The sequence below is a fragment of the Melospiza georgiana genome, chromosome 1 (assembly GCF_028018845.1).
Source record: "Melospiza georgiana isolate bMelGeo1 chromosome 1, bMelGeo1.pri, whole genome shotgun sequence".
In the NCBI taxonomy this organism is placed as follows: domain Eukaryota; kingdom Metazoa; phylum Chordata; class Aves; order Passeriformes; family Passerellidae; genus Melospiza; species Melospiza georgiana.
Window position 1 is genome coordinate 10,802,069 of NC_080430.1, and position 21,448 is coordinate 10,823,516.

The following is a 21,448-nucleotide window of genomic DNA, read 5'->3' on the forward strand; positions in this document are numbered from 1 at the left end:
GGAGATGTGTTCTGTAACACTCAGTGCAGTAAGAACTGCTCTGTAATTACACAGTCACGAACTGAAGATAAAATGCCTATTTTTTTATTCTGAATTATCCACAATGCTATGTGCTAATAATTTTTTTTTGTAAGGTCTCAATGCTAGTTAATTTGGAAATGAAGTTTTAGTGCTTCAGAGAGCTACAGACACAGAGCTTTTGTCTAGAAAGGGCACACCAGTCACGCCATCATGAAGTTTTCCCAATTCCTAAACTGTGATTTGAGCCAAATTTTCCAGGTCGGACCAGGAAATTAAAAACCTGCTCCATACAAGAGATGTCTGCTGCTCATTCACTTCCTCTCTGAACTTACAGGCAAGAGTTCATTGCAAGGAAGCAAAGGCCTGCACAGGCAATGACAGGGAAACACATCTAAGGGAAAGACACTTGGTACTTCTGGTATGAAGGTGAGAGAGGCAGGTGGAGCTGAGTGAAGGGCTCTCTGAAATCCCATGGTTCACAGAAGCACAACTAACCTGGGCAGGGTGAGCTCCTGATGGATTGCTTTCAGATGTTCTAAACTAATAATGAGGTGGCTGAAAATCAACCACACTCTTGGCCTCATGTCCTTCCTCCTGTAAATGTTCTGTTGGAAAGCTAACTGAAAATCTAGTTAAATTTCACTTGGATGGTGGATTTAGGAATTTGTGGCAGGAAGTATTTTATTTAATGCTATTTTAGTGCTTTACACGTTTATATTGCATGTTCTAACATGAAGCAATTATAATTGGCTGCAGAAACATGAACTTAAAAACAAAGTGCCTACTGTTCAATGTAGAATTTTTGGAAAACTCTGCCAAAACAGACAATACTTACACCACTGGCTGTGTGCTACAGCCCTCCTGACAGGATACTGCTGCTGGAGTAAAGTCTAATGAGAGGCTGAGGGTGCTGGGAGGCTCAGCCTGGAGGAAAGGAGGCTCAGAGGGGACCTTATCACTTCCTAAGTGACATCCTATATATATCTTATATATATCCTAAGTGATAAGGAAGGTTGTAGCCTGGAAGGGGGCTGTAGCCAGGTAGTCTTTCTCCCAAGTAACAAGTGACAGAAAAAGAGGAAATGGCCTCAAGTTGTGCCAGGGGAGGTTTAGATTGGATTTTAGGAAAAATTTCTTCACCCAAAGGAAGAAGCACTGGAACAGGCTGCCCAGGGAAGAGGCTGAGACACCATCCTTGGGTATTTAGAAGATGGGTGGAAGTGGCACTCAGGGACACAGTTCAGTGAAGGCTTTGCAGCACTGGGTCAATGGTTGGATTCAATGATCTTACAGGTCTTTTCCAACCTGAACAACACTGTGATTGTAGTACGTAACACTTAACAGTTCTAGTAGCATTTAGCAGTTTTAGTGGAATTCATCTATTTTATTTCTAGTCACAAATCCCTCAGACTCAAAGAGCTTTTCCAGATGATTACTGAGAGTCTGTGAATGGTTAAAAAGTGCCTGTCAGCCAAAAGCAGCCTGCAGAAGTTCATAATTCTCTCTAAACAGAATACTTAAGAATATGGTTTTCCTCAATGGCAATTCCACTTAATTCTCTCATTTTAATTGATTTTATGCTTACAGTGGCATTTTTACATTTTTATTTACAGAATTTCCTTTTGCATTTCAACTTATTTAATTTAAAATGAGATAAAATTACAGCAATGGGAGCCATAAAGCATTCTGAAGTTAAATCATTACTCTAAAAATTATTTTTGTATGTCTTCCTTGGACATAAACACATTGCAAACTATGAATATCACACAGAACTTAAATATGCAGATTAATATATTTTTTTTTCAAATTACCAGATATACACATTCAGTGGGTCTGTTTTCACTGGTGCAACACATACCTTCTTATAGCCACAGTGAGAGCTTCTGGTGAACTAGCACAGGGACAAATGACCTCCTGCCTTAGACCTTTACTTTGGAAGACATTGAGAAATGCATCACAGGAAGAAATGGACCCTGGGGTAAAGGAAAAAAATATAATCAGAGAGAAAACTAATTTGATTTCTGAAGTGATGCTATTCAACCTGCAAATTTACTGTTTAATATATAGGCTTTTCAGGAAAAATAATTTTAAAAGGATCCTTGTCCACTGGGAAATACATCATAGCTGCTACAACTATATATATATGTATGTATAAGCAGTTCTGTATATGTGTACAGGGAATACAGACTAATTTTTAAACATGAAATCTTTACATTATGCTTACACAGAAAAGCCATTACTGCTAGATTTACAGTATCAATTTCACTGTAGTGTTCTTTTTTAGGATAAGGGAAAGAAAGGATTTAATTCATAAATCCCAAACGAACTACTACAAACAAGCAGAACACCTCTATGCTGGTATCTTAAATAATACAGAGAAACAGCTCATGCTGTTAATTGCCATGAAATTATTCAGATGTGTTTCTTTAGAGTAGCTTAAGTGTTCCCCTAAAATTCTCAGTTATTTCTGCAGCTGAGAACTGTTGTTCAGAGGAAATGTTCTGATCCTTTCCATAGCTTAAGGTCTTCATTGCTTTAACTTTTATAGGTTCAGTCTTTATAAATGACTGTGATGTTAAACAAAACTAGATTTACTGCGACTTACATTATATGGAATATCAAGTTTGTCCCAGGATGAGCTAAAGAAAAATATACTTTGAAAAGAATCCCAGATAGATTACTTTTTCCACAAATGTCACACTGTTTGTAGTAGACAAACTGCATAAAGAGCTAGGAGGGGTGAAAACTGAAGCTGTAAGTGCAAGAGAGAAGAACCCCCTTGCTGCTGTGTCCTGCATGCAGCAGCAGAGCTTACATGGGTTGGCTCCATCAGCCACTATCAGCATCCGCAGCGAGGACAGGTTGATGTCCCTCTGGTCCCGGTGTGCCACCAAGGCCCAGTGCATGTCTCTGGACTTCACACAGGCCACTTTTGCTGCAACAGCAATGAGAAAATTACTAACACACCATAGAAGAGCTAGGCAGCTGGGTTTTCAATTTGCACTTTTGGTTTTGACTATCAAGCAAAGTTTTGTGTATTCTTGTTCCTTACCTTTGTATTGACAGACTTTTTGTATCCATGACAGAGGATTCACTTTCATTAAGGAGTATGGAATACTGATGACATGCATCATGTTCATGACACTCTGAAATCAAAAGGATAAAAGGGTTTGATACAAAAAATATGGCAACTACTCATATTGTGTTATGGGCAGGGGCATCTATGCAAATCACTTTGTTCTGGCATTCATCTTTTCCTATCTAGCTACCAACATGAAGATAAAACAGACACCCATTTTCCAATGCTTTAATTAAGGATTAAGTATTTATATTAATCAGATTGTAACTTTTATGCAGTACTGAAAAAAAACATATTCTTTCTATTCATACTCAAAGAGGTTCATTCTATATAGAAAAAAAATTTAAAAAATTGGGTGAAGAATGTCTACATGCTTGCTATGTAGTTAAATATTATCCCTAAGCCTGATAAACTGCCATATATATGAACACTGTACTAAAAAGAACAAAAGCAGCAAGACATCTGTCTATGGAAATCCATCTCTGAAAGACTAAAAGCTACCAATGGTAGTGGAGCACAAACTATTTAAAAGACAGGAAACAAAGAAATTGAAATCCTAGACTAAGCAGAAATCAATTCATTTTAAAAGAAAATTAATGAAGGAGATTTTAGTCTCTCTCCAGGTGAGCTAATTCCAGTATTTTCAACAAGGCCATGAAAAGTTCCAGGAAGTTTAGAAAATTCAGCTGAGTGAAACCAATGACAAACCCACAGCTATCTCTCAGTCTGAGCCCATCAATTGCATCAGTGATTTCCCAGTGTCAAACACACATCCTGTAAATGAGCTGCTGCTTTACTTCTGTTAGCATTTAGAAATATCTCCTCAGGGCAACACGCTTCCCCTCATAGTGGCTCAGGTTAAATACAGTATTTGTTTTGGAAAACCTAGGTTTAAGAAAGGTTAAGTGTCCCAGTGGATTAGTCATCTAAACACTTGGAGAGCTGCAAAAGATAGTTATCCTTTCAGTCTGGCACAAGCATAGCTACAGAAAAACAGGCAAGTACTGAAAAAAAATGAAGTTCAGAACAAGATAAATGGCAAAGGAAGGCACAGGACAGCTCTATTAGACATTTGCTTTCAGCCAGTGATAAAGATGGTTTTTAACATGAGATACTTATGAGTGTTAAGCCTAATCATTTCTGCTTCAGAAATGTTATTGCTGCACTTTGATAGTGAGAACAGAGTAACACTGCATGGTAAAAACATATCAGATCACTGGGAATCCTGGGGACCCCCAAAATCATGGGACCCCTAAACAATGACCCTTCAAGACTTGACATCTGTTCTTAAAATGATCAGTGAATAGTAAACAATTTGTCAGTCACTGATTGCAACAACACCTTAAGAGCAATCCTCCAAAATATGTCAATTGTCTCCCATGTCAATTGAGGAAGACATTCCAACATCAAGTAGAAAATTAATGCAATTTAAAGTACTGGGAATACCTAATGTTAGCAAAAACATCTTTTGGTGGGTGTTCTGACAGGGAAGCTAGTTAGGGGCAATAGAACTGTGCCACTGGATCATATCCCTACAGGGGAAAGTACTAATTTGATTTGTTTCTGCTGTAAAGTTTGATCTCAAAATCACGTATTGGTGAGATAACAGGATAAGAATGGGATCACAGTACTTGGCATGATACATAGAAATACACTGACATCTTTACCATGCTCATTACAGGCAAATGCACTAGGAGAAGATCATGGGTTTAAATGACATTTCTTTTGCTTTCAAAGCAGAAAAAATTGTATTAGAAGAAACTGTAGGACATCACAGTTTGTGACAGCACTAAGCATATTATGTTAGTTTATTTTCAAATACTCAGAGAGAATAAAAAACATACTTACTGTAAGAATTCCATGCCATAAACCAACATCCTTCTTGAAATCTAGTACATTCACAATTGTTTCAGCTGTCCAACAAAAACAAAGCAGAATTTATTTTTTAGAACATGGCATTGACCCAAGGCAAACCCATTCAAAGGAAGGAAGCTTCAATATAACATGACTGATGACCTCAAATGTCAACTTTCAAAGTAAATCTCCACTGCAGGATTTATATTGGTTAAGACATTTTTTGTACCTCTCCTATAGATATTTTAAACATTAACATATTTCCTGAAACAAATGAAAAAAAAAATCATGTTTTTAAATCTAGAAGCTTTTGGCACTGAGCTGTTTAAAACATAATACAGGAGATTGATGAAAAATAAATGACAATCCCCACTTGATTTTAAGGATGATGTACACTGATGATGAACACATGTTTTAAGGATGATGAGCACACTCCATACCTTCTGTGTATCCACATGCCTGGGTCAGAGCTTGGCAGTGTGTCAGCAGTGCAATCCTTGTCACAGTTACTCCAAGCACACTTCCATCTTTACATGTTTTGTACTAAAAAGAAATAAGCAAGGAAAGTCAGTGTGAAAGAATTGCCATAATTCCATTATTTAATAGCTATGTTTAAAGTGTTTCCTCTGAAGATGAATGATGGACACATCCAATGACTCTATTTTAAGAAGGCAGCAGTACTGGGGAGTTTTGGAGGCATTTTTTTTGTTTAAAAGGCAATTTTTTTTTCCAGCTAGGCTTTCTGTTTTGACTGAAGATTCCCAGGTTTGGTATCTGAAAGTCATGTGTTGTTTCAAAACAAGCATTATGGAAACATAACTCTAACAATTCTGATCATGTCAGTGACTAATGGACTGGCTAGATTTAGCAGAGAATAACCTAGTTCAGTCTGTTCAGTGTTTACATGTTAGATTTTATAGGCCAACCACTAAACCCCAGCTTCTCCCTTCTGCCTTTTATAAGGCATGTGATAAGAGCTGACTGCAGAGTCCTTGCTGGGTGCTGTGATAATAATCTATAAGTATACAGCCTGAAAGACACACGCTCTTTGATCAGGAGAATGTGACACTCACGAAAAAGCAGCAGAAAAGAGGTGGGAGGCCACTGGTGATTATTGAAATAATTTTTGTAACTTTATGTAAGTGTCTGAGAACTGTCAGGGGCAGATAATAAATTAAACACTTGTCTTTCTCCATGATGAAGATAATCAGCAAGATTGAGAGTGAAGACATCTCTGCTTCTCTAGGCCAGTGTCCTGATTGCACAAAGACAGGAAACACCTTTGGTCCATTCACTTGCACTTAGTCCCTTGAAGAATAATTTAAATTCAATATTACCACTGAATTCAAAGCATTTGAGTCTATGTAGAAGGGAGAGAAAATTATGGGGGAAAAAAAAAAGGAGGAAAATTAAATTCCGCACCATTGCTAACTTTGCCTTCCTGATGCTGTTCTGTTGTTGGGAGTGTGACTCATAAAGCACTAAGTGACAGGCAAGCATTTGAACAAGAAATTCTTTCTTTTTCAAAGAGCCTGAAGATTGGTATATGAGAATTGAAGCTTCACTGTGAACTTTGTCATCTGTCCATTCAAGGCTAGTGGGCAAGCCCACACTGAACAGAACCAAGATTGCTCAAGGCAAATACAATACAACACTGTAGCAGCCACATAAAAATGTTAATGGTAGAAACACCCAGAAAACAATTTAACATTACACTGACTTTTCTGAAATCAGTATTGGTCGAATTTATTAAAAAAACATTACTTATTAACAAGGAACAGGATGTTCTTTGCTTCTGTGACTCCTGAATGAATAATGATGTTTACCTAATCCAGAGTGCCACATGTAATGATTTGAGGAGAAGATGCATCTTCATTAACTCACCTCAATGTAAGCTGTGTCATTGTTGGCATCCTTGATGTGTGGGAACCAGTCACGAGGTGGCTTGGAGAGGTGTTTAGACTCAGTGACAAACCACAGCAGCTTTGGCCAGCCTGAGGTACAAACAAAAGCCAGCTTTCATTGAGTTTCTGTTGGATAAGACAAGACAAAAGCCTTCCCTACCAGAGTTTTATTCTTGAAAAGTTTGTGTCACCCTTACATTGCTTCCTTTGAACCTCAGTGTAGTATGGGAAAGATTTTGCAAATCTGCTTTTCTAACACAGCTACTGAGGTGTTTTTAGCCAGTCCTTGAGGGAATGGCTGGGCAGTTCAAGCTGGTTTTGGGCCCCAGCAGTTTCATTAACACTCCCCATCAGAAGTTACTGTCCCTACACCTCACTGAAAGACTGAATCCTATGCACACTTCTCATCTACTACAGTCCTAAGTCTGCTGGTTGAATTTTTGTGGTCACAGGTGGTTTCAGCAGCCTGGCAGAGCCAGCAGAGGACTGGACTGGGAGCACTGGTGCTGCTCTCCATCCATGAGGTTGGCACAGCCACAGTGACACACCAGGACAGCAGTGTCCCAGCTGCTTCTATGGCAAGGGTTTCATCACAGCCTGACCCTCACCCACAGCCACTAAACAAGAGCAGTTTGTTGTAGTAAATGACCAGTGAGAGCCATGATAAACTAGGGCTAGGTTACCTTTAAACTGTGGTATCTCCCCTGTGGGGCTCTTAGGCAGTCCTTTATGGCATGCATCGCTGGTCAAGGCCACAGTAACTCCACAGCTTCCAAGCAAAAAGCCTATTTGTTGACTTCCTGCATCCTAAGAGATGACAAAACACAGAATTGATTAGAAGTGATTACAGGCTGAAAACACTTTTGTTCTTGGGCACATTATCTTGAGAGCAAAATTATCTTGAGGTCTCTTTGCTTTAAATTGATTTCCTTTTAGGTGACTGTCAAAACTCATCTGTACATTGACAAAGGAATTCCACAAGCTAGGTATCCTCTTGTCTGTAGCAGCATAAATCATAAATTTACAGTGGAAGCCATCAGATGGCATCTGCTCTTGCATCTCTTCAGAAATGACAAGTGGCTGGGAGGAATGCCTGATCTGACAGAGGGTTGCTCCATCCAGAGGGATCCCTGGAGAAATTGCCAGACAGGGCCCTCATAAAGTTCACCAAAGGCAAATCCAAAGTCCTGCACCTGTGGAGGAACAAACCTCTGTCCCAGAATGGTCTGGAGAACAGCTTTTTGGGGGTCCTGGTGGGCAGCAAGCTGAGTGTGAACCAGCAGTGTGCACAGGAAGGCAAATGGAATCCTGAGGTATGTGAGGCAGAGCATTGCCAGCAGGCTGAGGGAGGGCATCCTCCCCCCCAGCACCACTGAGGCACATCCCCAGGGCTGGCACCACTTCTGGGCTTCCAGGAGGACACAGAGCTACTGGAGAGAGTCAGCAAAGGGCCACTATGATAATTAAGGGACTGGAGCATCTCTCCTCTGAGGGAAGAGTGAGAGCTGGGACTGCTCAGCCTTGAGAAAAGAATGCTTAGGGAGGGATCCAGTCAATGTGCACAAACACCTGAAGGGAGGCTGTGCAGGAGATGGAGCCAGGTTCTTTTCTTTCTTTGCCCAGAGACAGGACCAGAGGCAATGGACACAAACCAAAACAGAGGAGGTTCCCTCTGACAATCAGGAAATGCCTTTTTACTGGGAGGGTGACTGCCACAAAGCACCCATAGAGGTTGTAGAGTTTCCACACTTGGAGATATCCAAAAGCTACCGTGGATATAGTCCTGGGCACTCTGTTTGAGCAGGGAAGCTGGGCTAGGTCACCTCCACACATTTCTGCCAACCTCAAACGTTCTGTGATTTTGTGATAATTCTAGGAAATAATATGGATTACAGATGCTTCCACCTGGAGAAAGCTTTCAACCATTAAGATGTTATGATGGGTGTACAGTGCTGGGGGTTTCCCTGTTTATGCTGATCTAACCTGATTTGTCAATAACCATTTCATTGAGCAGTTACAGGCACATTTCAGGAGCACCACATACAGCCAAGTGCCCATTAGAGTAAGCTCATTACATTTTACTTTCATCAAGGGGATAGAAGCAGTGAGATTAAGAAGTCATGTAATGATTTCCCAGTCTAGGCCATAGTTGCTCTTGAGGAGATGCTGTGCTTCTACAGCATTACATCTGCTTTATGTATAGTGCCTTGTCATTACTCTTTTATGAACTTTACATCTCTCCAACAGGCTCTTCAATTGAGCAAAGCCCTACATGTAAATGCACATAGAAATATTGACCCTTTCTACACAGAATTTTTCTACTGAAAACCACCTAAAGAGATTCAAAAGATCAAATTAAACTATCTTTCAAATCAACTATAAAGCAGACTCAACAATGGAAACAACCAGAAATATGGAACATTAATCTTGATTTAATCTATTGATTTATTCAAAGCAAAATTGTATGATGGAAAGAAAGCCCCAGACCCTGACTAATTCTTAATGCACTTTTTATGTAGTCAAATAAAATCATCTAAAATGGAGAAGCAATGAGAACAAAGGAAAAGCAACAGCTTATTTTTCCATACCACCTCAAAATATGTATATGGCAACAATTATCAGAACTTTGATAGCTGAGCAAGCAATGTGAGACAATTAACTGATCTGTCATAGTCTATGCTATATAACTCCTCCTATCCAGAATTTTTGTATTTGCTTTTGTTTACTATAGCCAGAATGTTTATAAAACCAGGAAAAAAAATGAAAAGGCATTTTTTCAGCAGAGCTTTTTAAACTTAAGCTTGTGTATCATCTTTGCCCATATCAAAGACCATGAGAGTATTCTGTGAACAGAGGATAATACTGGTGTCTCTGTGGACAACACTTTGGGGAGAATGTTGTTTGCCCCACCACACCTGCACCAGGGGGGCTTCCAGGACTTCATGGGCTTCATCCAGCATTAATCACTGTCCTCACTGACTCTCATGTCAGCTGCTCCACGTCCCTGTTGCCAAACCCATGGGCCAAGCACTTTGCAAGATCTAATCCTGGTTCCACATGAGGATGAGACCTGTCTCCACTCTTGGAGTCTGCCCAGAGGAAGGAAACACTGAAGGAAGCATCTTCCCTCCTGAACACTGCAGGAGGGAAGGCTCTCCTGAGGGTCCCTCAGAAGGAACGGCAGGAAGAGGAAGGCTGGAGTGCTCCATGGAGAACACCACTCCTTGGCCAACACAGCTTCTGAGACCTGCTACTCTCTCATGTATAAAGGGAGGTCATGAGTTCCTTAAAATATCAGATTCGTACTACCATTGCTCACAATTTCCCATTAAATTTAATCTAATAAATGATAACTAATATATGTATGCATTTCTAACTACCAACTAAAAAATTTAATTTTATAAATTTTATAATTGAATACAGCAATGACATTGATCTCAATTTTAAATTACAATGTTGTTGTAATTGTATAAATTATTTAATCCTATAAAATTATATATAAATTATATATAAATTATATAATCCTATAAAAGACTGCTACAAATTGTTTCACCACTATATCAAGAAAATGCCAATTCGCAAGCAATGAAATTCCATTTAATGCTGAACTTTGTAAACAGAAATTAACCTAACATATTCCATTAAGAAATCTAACATAAGGAAACCAGTAGAAAATGTGGATCCTCAAGAATCAGTATACCATGGCCCTGGGGGATGCATCAGCTAAGAAATCACCTGCCAAATTCTTCTCCCAGCAAAAGAATAGAATAGAAAAAATAAACTTGTATTAACAGTGTAGAGGTTTTTAGATAAAAAAAAGAAAGAATGTCTACACTTCCCCTTGGTGCCCTATCGACTGCCTTAGAGGATGTCCACATAAATATTAATTATTCATTTGTAGCAGTTCACACACATACATAGATTTCTTAGTACAATCTATGCACATGTAACAGTTTGTAATAGCACACTGCTTTACATCAGCACAGTCCACCTCAAACAGCATTAAAATCTTCACCCTATTCTTCTCTGAACAGATATCCTTTCAACTGTAAAGAAAACACGACTAAATTATCATGTGATGTAACGCTGCCCCAGGAGATGGGAAGAATTTCACCAGGCATGGGCAGTGTGTTTCACAGACTTTCAAATCCCTCACCATGCTTTGGTGGCCACAATAAATCCTGTCTTGCAAGGCAAAGGCAAATCAAGATGCTGAAGCAGAGATGCTGTAAAAGACACTCTTCTCAAGGGCCACAGGAGCTCCAGCTGAGGATTTTGCAATATGAACCCAATGAACCTTTCTCCTAGGAAGAAATGAACCTTTCTCCTAGGAAGAAATGAACCTTTCTCCTAGGAAGTCTCCTACCTGGTGTCCATCAATTCCACCTTCAGTCTCAGTCTCCCACACCTCATACCTAGTTATCCTCACCTTCTGCCTGTTTCTGGTGGTTCCATCCTGACCCAGAATCTAAAACCACTGCAGAGAACAGAGACATGAAGAAGGGGTTGACATCCCTTGCCCCATACAGGTTCTTCTGTGATAACTGGTCCCCCACAGAAGAACTTGTTTCTAACTACTCAAGTGGTGCTGGGACACTGGACTGACAGCCAGGAGGTGGAAGCCTTTATACATCCCACATCCCTGAAACCTTTTTACATCCCATAGACACAGCACAATGTTCCTCACACACTCAACCATGTAAACACAACTCTTTGCTTTTCCTCATACCTCAGCATGACAGGCTCAGAACAGTGAGGACCTTGGGCAAAACTTGTGCTTGAAAAATGAAGTTGGAGCTAAAAGTGCAATCCTTTCATGGAGGCTGTCAAAGCTTACATGTGTGCCACAAAATTGGCTACGGAATTTAAGGGCAATGATTATTACAGATTTGACAAACTATTGGCCTGCCTTTTGGGCAACGTGAAATGAATGGTTGCAATGTTTGTAAGTTGCAAAGAGACACAACCAGCCAAAACCCCCAAATCCTCTTCCCCTCTAAGTACAATCAATCTCCTGCCTGTGAAGGGAATAGATTTTCAGGGCACATGGTTTGTTACAAGTGTTACTTGCTGTTTTGGTTATCTGCTACTTGGCAACTCCCCACTTGCCATAAACACTTTATTTTGCTAAAGTTGAGGTAGGAGAAACCTCAGGGAGACCAAGTGAAACAACTGAATGCAGTCCCAGCTGCAGACAGGGAGAGACTTGCCAGAGATGCTCATTGTCAAACTCTCCACAAATCACAGTCTGAAGTAACATGTATTGTAGCATGGAGTTTGAGACCAATTGCTGACTTTGGAACTGTCACTTTACATTTCTTGAAGGCACAGCACTTGCTGGGGTATGAAAATTGAGGTGTGCATAGCTTTAGACTGTGTCTGCACACACCCAGAGAGATCAATCTTTCAGATGAAGCAACCCAGAAATCCTCTCTGCTGTAGGCAGCCATTCAAAGTCCTCTAAAGACTTTTATTAAAGGTTCCCTAAAGGTTTTCACCAGTACTTGGAGGCAAACTGTCTTCTTCCTGCTGCAGAGTGATAATTCATTGTCAGGATAAAAAAATCCCACGTGTGGTTGCATTTCAGCATGCTGTTAATGTCATTTCTCTAATGCTTTGTGAGAGTATCTGTGTGAAGGAAACCAGTTATGATCCTGCCTCCGTGAGTGAGAGTGCATGTCCTTATCTAATAAGGAAGGAAGAGACAGCCTGTGCAAAGGTTGGCCTGATAAAGGTTACTTCTGTTCACTTGCAAATCCCAGACCGCTTTCAAAATGAGAATTATGTGGTGGAGCATCACAGACTGAACTAATCTTGTTTTCTGTTACAATGCTTATTTGAGCTCCAGTGCCCTTACCTTAACAAAAATTTGCTGGTAAAGAACAAACAGGGCAATGATCAGATGTAAAGGCCAAACATCACCAGTTCTGAGCCAAAAAAGGCATCAAGGAAACCTTTTTTTTAAAAAAACATGAAGACCTTGATAAAAACTAAACACGCGATCTTCATACCCAGCTTTAAATTGAAGAAATTAACTGTCTCCTCAGACAACAGCTTTAATATCTGCCTGCAATTTGCATGTGAAATCTGCAACTGTGAGCATCTTAACATCCAAAAATCTTAATAAAAGCAAGACAATGGTTATTTTGGCAGCAAACACTGCATGAAATACGATACTCTCTCCAGGAAATTACCATTTCCTGAACTTGCAAATATAACAAGGAAACACAGGCTTCAAAGGATCTAAGATTCACTGTGGCCAACTGAGCAAGGACTTCCTGGTGCTCCACTGCTGAAGGGTATGAAGAGGGATGGACAGGCACAGGGCTTGCAGGGCCCAGCACTTTGCACAGGGGGCTCAGGAATTTACATTCTTTGGGGGGACTGGAAGTCTATACCACTGAAAGGAATATATGAAACATTTTGTACATATTTTAAATGCAGGGGAGAAAGAGATGCTTTGTCAAAAGCTGTTCAAAAGCATGGAGAGCTCCAGTGTGTCTGGCACACTACAGCCCTACAATGAGTAAAGCTGAGAGAAAGAAAAGCTCATTTTATCTCAAGCCCTGAAACACTAGGAAAGATGTCAAGGTGTATTTCCTTTGGACTAGAATTCTTTCAAAGAAAGATATGACTGGGACAATTTCACTGTCTTGGAGGAGATATACCTCCCTGGCTACTGTTAAAGCTTTCATAACTTTTCAGGATTGAATAAAAAGAGCTCCTCAAAAACACCTGTATGAAGCATACACTGTATGAAGCATCCTTTAGAAAACCTCAAGTGTCCTGGAGTGGGTCTCTCCAGATTTCCTATGACAATACACAATTCTTCCAGTCACACTGTGACAGCCAGCATCTGGAAAAGTACAGAAATGCCTGCTGGAAGCACACATAGCATTAAATCTAATAGGCTAGAAAATAGCATTTTGAGTGAGAAATTAATTTTTACATGCTTTCATGTCACACACACCCTGCCACAAATTCTGCCTGTGATAAGGAGGCCATGAAGATCTGTGAGGGATAGATTTCTTCCTATGTTCACAGCATGTGACTGAGCATAACTGTGAATGTGCTTGGAGGACAAAAATGTTATTTTTAGATTAAAACTGATTAGCTCCCCTGACTGTATCAGAGCAGAATAACAATATTTTTCATGGCGCCAATCAAATGGAAAAAAACATTGACCTAAAAAATACAAAGAAAAAGAAATCAAAACCTTATTTTAAAATCTTTTCATGAGGGACATAGTAAATCACTGTTTGAACTAGAACTCAACATGTTGAAACTCCCATCTCATCTACTTTGACAGCAAATTCTATGACATAGTTTGCAACTCACAAGATTAACATGAGTGGCAGTTCTGAAGGAAGAGATGCTGTATAGGACACATTGGTTGCTAATGTAAGGGAAACATAAACAAATTTTGAGAGAGGCACACCATTCTGAGAGAACAAAACCTACAAATGAAGGGATGAGGATTAGCTCTAACAATTTTGTGAAGTTGATGATAAAGGCATTGCAATGGTACCAAATTCAGGGAAAGGAGGAGAAATAAAAATTCTGCTTGTTCTATGTTACAACGACTGCAGAACCCCTGGCTGCTGCTTTTAGAATGAAGAGTTGGTTTGGGATTTTGGTTCTTAATTTTAGATCGGATGTCCCAAATCTAAAGACCAAAACCATGCTGCAGGAATTCCAATTTCCAATTTTTCTTTGCCAAACACTAGGAAGCTTTCTGGGAATAAAACTGGAAAATGCTGCATGGCTGCTGGATGTTCATACAATCCATCCCAGATGCCAGGTCACACATGCCCTGAAGTCTTGGGAGTACTCCAGGTACTCTGTCAACTTAATGGGGGGATGCAGAAGGAAAGAGCAAGGCAAGATGGACCTTCACCTAACAGTGAACTGGGAAAATATCCTGTCAAAATCTTAAAAAATAACAGTTATACTAAAAATAAAAAAGAGAATACACACAAAATATATGCTGGTAATGCAAAAGCTGCTACTTCCATGTGGGCAAAGATGTCTGCAGAGCAATCTGTAAGGCAAAAGTCTACCTGGCTGCAAAAACTACTGCTCAGTTTTAAATTGCCAGGGACAAAATTCTGCACAGAGCTGTGAAACACTCTTCTTTATGAAAATGTAGAGCAGTATTAAAGCTGCTAGTACCAACTTTAAATATTAAAAATGGCTGCTAATATAACTACCTGAAATAGCTCATCTTGTATCAGCTTATTATTCTGTAAGCCTATAGTATAATATAAAATTCAATTGCTGGTCTATTTTCTAGTTCACTTCTCTGTCTTCCAGAAAGCAACCCAAAAGATGTCCACTGCCAGAATGTACTGAAGCATGCAGAGCAGAGAACAAATAATGGGAAAGCAGAAAATAACAGCCTAGGCCATTGTGTGATGACAGGAATGACATCTTCCCATGGATGCCAGGAGCAATCCACTGCCATTTGACCAGGCAGAGGTATTCCTTCTGGGACTACTCAGAACACGATTTTCATCTCATTGTTTCCACTCCAGTTGCCTTTCCATATAAACAAATGCAAAGATATTTGAAATAGTATATGCTGTGAGATTGCATAGCTTTATTTATAGAGTATGGATCATGTTGCTTTTTTAACTGACATCTCTGTTATTTTGTTATTAATTTGATATTTAAACACTGTGGCAAAAGATAAACAGTCTGAGTCTGTAGATATTCCTTTATATAAACATATATATATACATACATGTGTAAGTGTATATTTATATATCCATATATAGATACATATTTAAAAAAAAAAACACCCAAGAGGTGCAGCCAAATTAGGGTAAGTTATTCATTTGACACAGAGTATTTACTTGGACAGCTGGATTTTATAGTTTACTGCATGGATGCGGTATCAGATGTTCCAAAATAAATCAAATTTACACCTATCTGTGTGCTTTAAAATGTCATTAGACCTCAGAGAATAGTAACAGAGAAAGACATATTCGATTTTTTTAACCCTCAAAACCATGTTGCTTCTTTATTTTTTCATGGAATGAAAGCAGATTTACCCATTTGAGCACTCTGTAAGATCTTAAAATGTACATATTCTGCTGGCCTTATTTTGTTGATGCATATAAAATCTCTGGTTTTTATCAAAATAATGCACCATGTTATGCAACTGCCTCAGAGTAAATGCACTGCCCTCAGATGTGAGGGCACAATGAGAGCCCAATGCAAACATTTCCACTAAAATCACCATCCTCATTCTACAGCCCTGTCCACCTCTCAGTGCTCCCAAATGTTTTTTTACAAACAATTTTACAAATGAAACAGCATAACCCTCCTCCCCAAAGCAGGCATGGGGGCTGAGATCCCATCCATTCCCCCTGCATGGCCTTTCCAGCTCTCCTGCCTCCTGCCTCCAGTCTCAGACAGTTTAATCTGGAGCACATCCTGTCTCCTCTTTCCCTTGGTCCTTCCTTCTGTCCATGAAACAAAGATTTGAGCTTCTGCTCCACAGTACCCTAACACTGGAACATTTCAAAGAAAAGCCCTTGACAATGGAAATATTGAAAATCTGACCAATGCAACACATTTGCTCAGGCCTTAGCTTGGCACCTCATGGCTTCAGTCAACATTTCCCAAAACAATTCACTTTAAAAAGAAAACTTGTTAAGATTAGAGAACAAGTGTGAACTTGTTCTCTTTGTGTGAACAAGTCCAGACCAAATAATTAAACTAAGCCATTATTAGTGCTAGCTAATAAAAGAGCAATTATACAAGGGGTATATGGGGGCAGCCAGACATGGCAAATTAAGGGGATATGACCAAAAACAACCCTTGTAATTAATAAATTAATAAATAAATTTTGCTGTTTTTACAGCCTTCAAGGCACACATCCTCAGATTCTGCAGAACCTATCTAAGTGACCCAGCTGTGGTTCACCTCCACTCCTCAGTGCCCCTAGACTGTCCTTCCAGCTGGAACTGGTCTAGCTGTCTCCTAACACTTCTCTGGGATATGTGGTTGTACCTTTGAACCAACACTGGATGTGAAATGCCTTTGATTAGCAGTGGTCAGTTTTCTCTGTGAATGTATGTTGTTCACACACTTGTTGTGTGGCAAGAACTCCTGAGCTGAACTTGTTCAAGTGCCACCCTTGGCAGAGGTGACCATGGTGACAGAAGCTTTGGGACACACATGCACACACAGACACAGGAGAAGGCATTTCCAGAACAGCTTTGAAGTAGCACACACAGCACCAGAGGCATTATAACATAGCTTGGGTTGCAGGGACAGGTGGAAAATCAGCAGTTGTTGCCAATGATTCTTTGTCAGTGGCCAACACCAGAAGGCTTTAAAAGGCAACAAAGGTAATCCATCTATGACTGGCAAAGCTGTTCTCTTGAAAATTTTTCCTCTCATTTTCCATGCAGAGCTGCATTTGCTGAAACTGCAAGCACATCTTCAGATTTTCTATCACAAAACAGAAGGAACTATATATAATTCACCACACAGCACTATCTTGGTGTCCTCAGATTCAGAGCGAGCTAACCACAAAAATGTACTCAAAAGCTATGTTCAGTTGTGATTTATTCTGATGTAAGTGCTAAAATGGAGTAAAGAGAAGAAAGTGAGTTCCCCACCTTTCTTGTAAGTGGCACTTCAATAGGGACGGGGACAACTTCTGCAAGCAGGCAGCCATAAAATGCCACCATGAAAGCAGCAGGATCATTGTTAGGAAACACCAGGGTTACCTGAAAGAGAGAAATTTACATTAAAAATGTTTTATCCTAGGTGTCAGATCACAGTAATTGGAGTTTGCAGGCTTCCTTTTGGATGCAGATGATACTGGAGCACTTCTAAGACAGCTATTCAAATCTCTAATAGATGAATGAGGAATCAGAAGGAATTTATTCTGATAAATATTCTTTTCATTACTATTTTCACCTAGGATGTAGTTAAATACTTTCATGCTGCATTGTTTTCTACATTGACAACACCTTTCATCTGGTTCTGAATTAACTGATTGCTTTACCAGTGTTAAATAACCTAAGTAAATGGAATTAGAAGGATTTTAGATTCTAATGTAATAATTTGCTTGACGTTACTGAAACTGAAGTGTACCTGAGACCAAATCAAATTATCCAGACTTAGGATGTCACTATGCCAATCATTAACACACTGTTTTGTTTCACTACACTTTGCCTCATACAACAGTTTTGTTCCAGGACTGTCCTGCTGTCCCAGTGTGAAGTTTCTGTGTGCTATGTACACACAAAAACTGGTACCTAGAAGCAAATGTCACATCCAGAGCTGCCCATACCACATTCCAACCTAGGTGTGGATTTGTTGAACTTAACAGCTTCAGGGCTAGGGCTGGGGAATTGTTTAGATAAAAGAATGCCAAAACCAATCACAGATCACCAGAATGCTCAGTGGGTCTGAGCTGTGCAGCTTAACCCTGCAGGCCCTGCCTGAGGCAGGACAATGCCTGAGATCCTGCACAGGCAAAGGGAAAGGAGAAGGGAGGGGTCACAGCCTTGCTGAGGATCCAGCCACTTCAGGGAGCCCACAGCTCTCCTGGCAAGGGCAGGAACAGGACTGCTCTCACTGGGGAATGGCCTTAGTGGCTGGATCCCCTCTGTGGCTTTATTTCAGTTCAGTCAGATGGGCATTCCCAGCTCACTCCTAAACAGCTGTAACACAGCTGGTCACTCCTGCACACTCCACTGCAGTGGCATGCAAAGGCATGGCAAATTACTCCAAACCTCTTTCCCCTGGGCTCACACACAGGACAAGGGTATATTATCACAGAACCTTGCCATTTGCTGAAACTACTGAGCAGCTCTTGACTTTTGACTGTTTCAACATCTGTGGAAACCCAGGGCACCGGGAATATTTCTCTGTCTGCTCTGGAGTGCCCTGACCCCCAGGGTAGCACTGACTTTGACCCTCATTCATGGAGAAAGTTTCCTAAACTTCAAGATAGATTAGAATCCACAAAAGTGTGAAATAGATTATATAGAGTAGTGTAGGTGTATCACTTGGTATGAAATTGAGGTTTTGGGATTTTTAGTATGTTGTGGATGGAAGCAAGATGGAGGGCACAGGGTGTTGTCCTGGGTTTTTTCTTCATGCTCCTTCTTCCTTCTTCTTCTTGCATTTGGGTGGCATTTTGTAATTGGGCAGAAAAGTCCCCATGGCAGCTTTTTGGGATCAGTTATTGGGTTAAAAGGGAAAATAATCTAGGTGTCAGTTCTTAATTGGATAGTTTAGTCTTAAAAGACCTTGTAAAAAGAGATTGTTGGCCATTTTGTGCCTTCGAATGAAAAGCTGTCGAACTTATGGTTGTGAGACTGTTTTACTGATAAGAAATAATAAACACTTGAGTCCAAACATGAACTACTGTCCCAAGTGCCTTCAATCCAGACACAGAGAGACTGACAACTGCTACTGCCACAAACATCCACTGGAGTTTCCTTGAAGTAAAATAATGATGTTTCCACGTATGCTCCAAGCTTCAGTTACTGGAGACTGTAAGTGCTCCCAGAATTTTCACAAGGCTTCAAAAGTAGACATCTTCAACACATCAACTGGATTTCTTCAAACTAGAAGAAATCTAACCAGCCTTGTCCAAGTGGGACAAAAATATCTCTGGTTTTTAAGATGAAGACTTTAATCTCATAATTCTTCATTGCTACTTTATCTGGATACTTGCACATTAAACAATCCAAGTGCTGGAGATGGCTGTGCAGATCTTACTATACGCAAATGGAAATACAGGGATTTTGCCAGGTGCATGGGGGAATGGTAGAGATTGCTGAGCCCAGCAAACATCTGAAAGATCCCAAAATATACTTTGAGGGTTCTTAGGTTTTGCATTGGTCTTTGCTTACATAAAGGCAGTGAAGGTTTGGCTGGGAATCTTTGAAAAGGAGCTGACAGAGGTGAAAAAAATCTCACTGAAGTCCAGTGGGAATGAGGCATTAACTTCCTCTCCAAAAAACATTAATCACTAACAGACTTGTAACAAATAAATAAATAATGTGTGTAAAAGCAAAAAGGGCTGAAGGAACAAAATCATACAGTGTATATTAGCAGATGAGAATCCGGTTAGCTAGTAGATATTTCAGAGAGCAAGATTAATTTCCAGGCAGCTGTCTGGGGTGATGCAAGGTTAAATTTCTGAAGTTACTATAGAAGGCAAATGCACTTTGCCACGTATAGTACCAGAAACAAGGAAGGAGATGCAGACATGTTCATTTACTTCTTGGCTCAGACAAAGAACCTAAAAGGTGCGGTAATGGTAGTCATGAAAAACAGATTGCATTGACAGAAGTTGTTTTTAAAGAGAAAATATAAACTATTTTATACATATCAAAATAAGGAAACAAATACATTCTCATTTGGAAAAGACCAAAAATATGTGCTTGTATTTCATTTAGTATTTAAAACTGCCTTTAAGTGTTGTCACACAACACACATTACATAGAATAAAGTCATCTTCAAAGAGGTCAGAAAGCTTTTTTCTTATTACAACAGGGGTGTAAGAGCCAGAATCACAGCCTAGAGCATCAGAAGTGCTGTAACACCTCATCTTCAATGTGAAGTTGCCTCAAATGATCACGTTCCTGTTACACAGGCAAAAGGTTTTTACAACACAAAGCATATGCTTTCAGCACTCAGCTACAAACATTTGTTTCACTCTAATCTAGGCTGACTTATTTTAGATGAGCTGCAATTTGTTCCTTACATGTCCTGTGCTAGCTAAACTTCCAGTTTTCAGCCTGAACTATCCACAAATCCTTTCTTAATGTTAGGAGATGCCAGTGACTGCTGCAGAAAATGACTATGAAGCTAGGCAGGCAGCACACAGTAAATAAGGAGAGATGCACATTGCCTGTAGGTGAACTTTATCCTTTTGGAGATTTCTGGGTGGACTGTTTTGATGTGTACACTTGAATAACTTGCTGCTTCTGCTGTTGCTTAGAGACACACTTGTAAGTAAAAGAGAGTCTTCAGATCCTAGTCCTGGCTGAATGCCATTGTAGGAAGCAATTTAGATTAAGGATCTAGAGATTCTTCATTTAATTTCTTTATGATTTATTTCAAAAAGAAACACAGGAAGGACTGTCACTTTTGGGGGTTTTTTCCTCTTTTTTTCCTTCTGGGAAGCATTAATGCATGCTTTCATTTTTGAAGCCCTAAGACATGTGTAATGCAAGCAGACATGTTTCTCACATGTGGCACAAGAGGATCAAGTGAACCAAGAGTTTGAGAATTGCTATCAGACACTGCAGGGGGAAACTTAATCCCACACTCACAACTGTAAGCACTAGGGCAGGACTAAAATTTGCAATTCTGACAAATTTGTTCTGGAATATCCATTCCATGGCTTAGATCCAAACTGGAATGGGACCTGTGGAATTTTCTATGCACACTCTGGCAGACAAAATGAGCAGCAGGCTAAGCCAGCCTTGGCAGTCAAAGGGGTAGGGTCGTAAGTACATTGTTAGCAAAATCATAGGACGTTCTGGTCTTCATTTAACACCTTCAAGTGCTACCTCTGCAACTCTTGCTCTCTTTTTCCCTCTACTTAGAT

At 39.9% G+C, this 21,448-nt stretch overlaps 1 protein-coding gene across 3 annotated transcripts in view; it reads right to left on the bottom strand.

Annotated features, from left to right (window-relative positions):
- DIP2C (disco interacting protein 2 homolog C) overlaps positions 1-21,448 on the bottom strand; it is a 311,260-nt gene that overhangs the window by 74,141 nt on the left and 215,671 nt on the right. For all 3 annotated transcript variants that reach the window (XM_058021234.1, XM_058021225.1, XM_058021242.1), the window contains 8 exons: positions 17,490-17,600; positions 7,542-7,665; positions 6,839-6,948; positions 5,395-5,497; positions 4,949-5,013; positions 3,074-3,167; positions 2,837-2,956; positions 1,880-1,994 (listed from right to left, as the gene is read on the bottom strand). In XM_058021234.1, the coding sequence (XP_057877217.1) occupies positions 1,880-1,994; positions 2,837-2,956; positions 3,074-3,167; positions 4,949-5,013; positions 5,395-5,497; positions 6,839-6,948; positions 7,542-7,665; positions 17,490-17,600 (842 nt within the window). The remainder of the gene's footprint in view (positions 1-1,879; positions 1,995-2,836; positions 2,957-3,073; positions 3,168-4,948; positions 5,014-5,394; positions 5,498-6,838; positions 6,949-7,541; positions 7,666-17,489; positions 17,601-21,448) is intronic.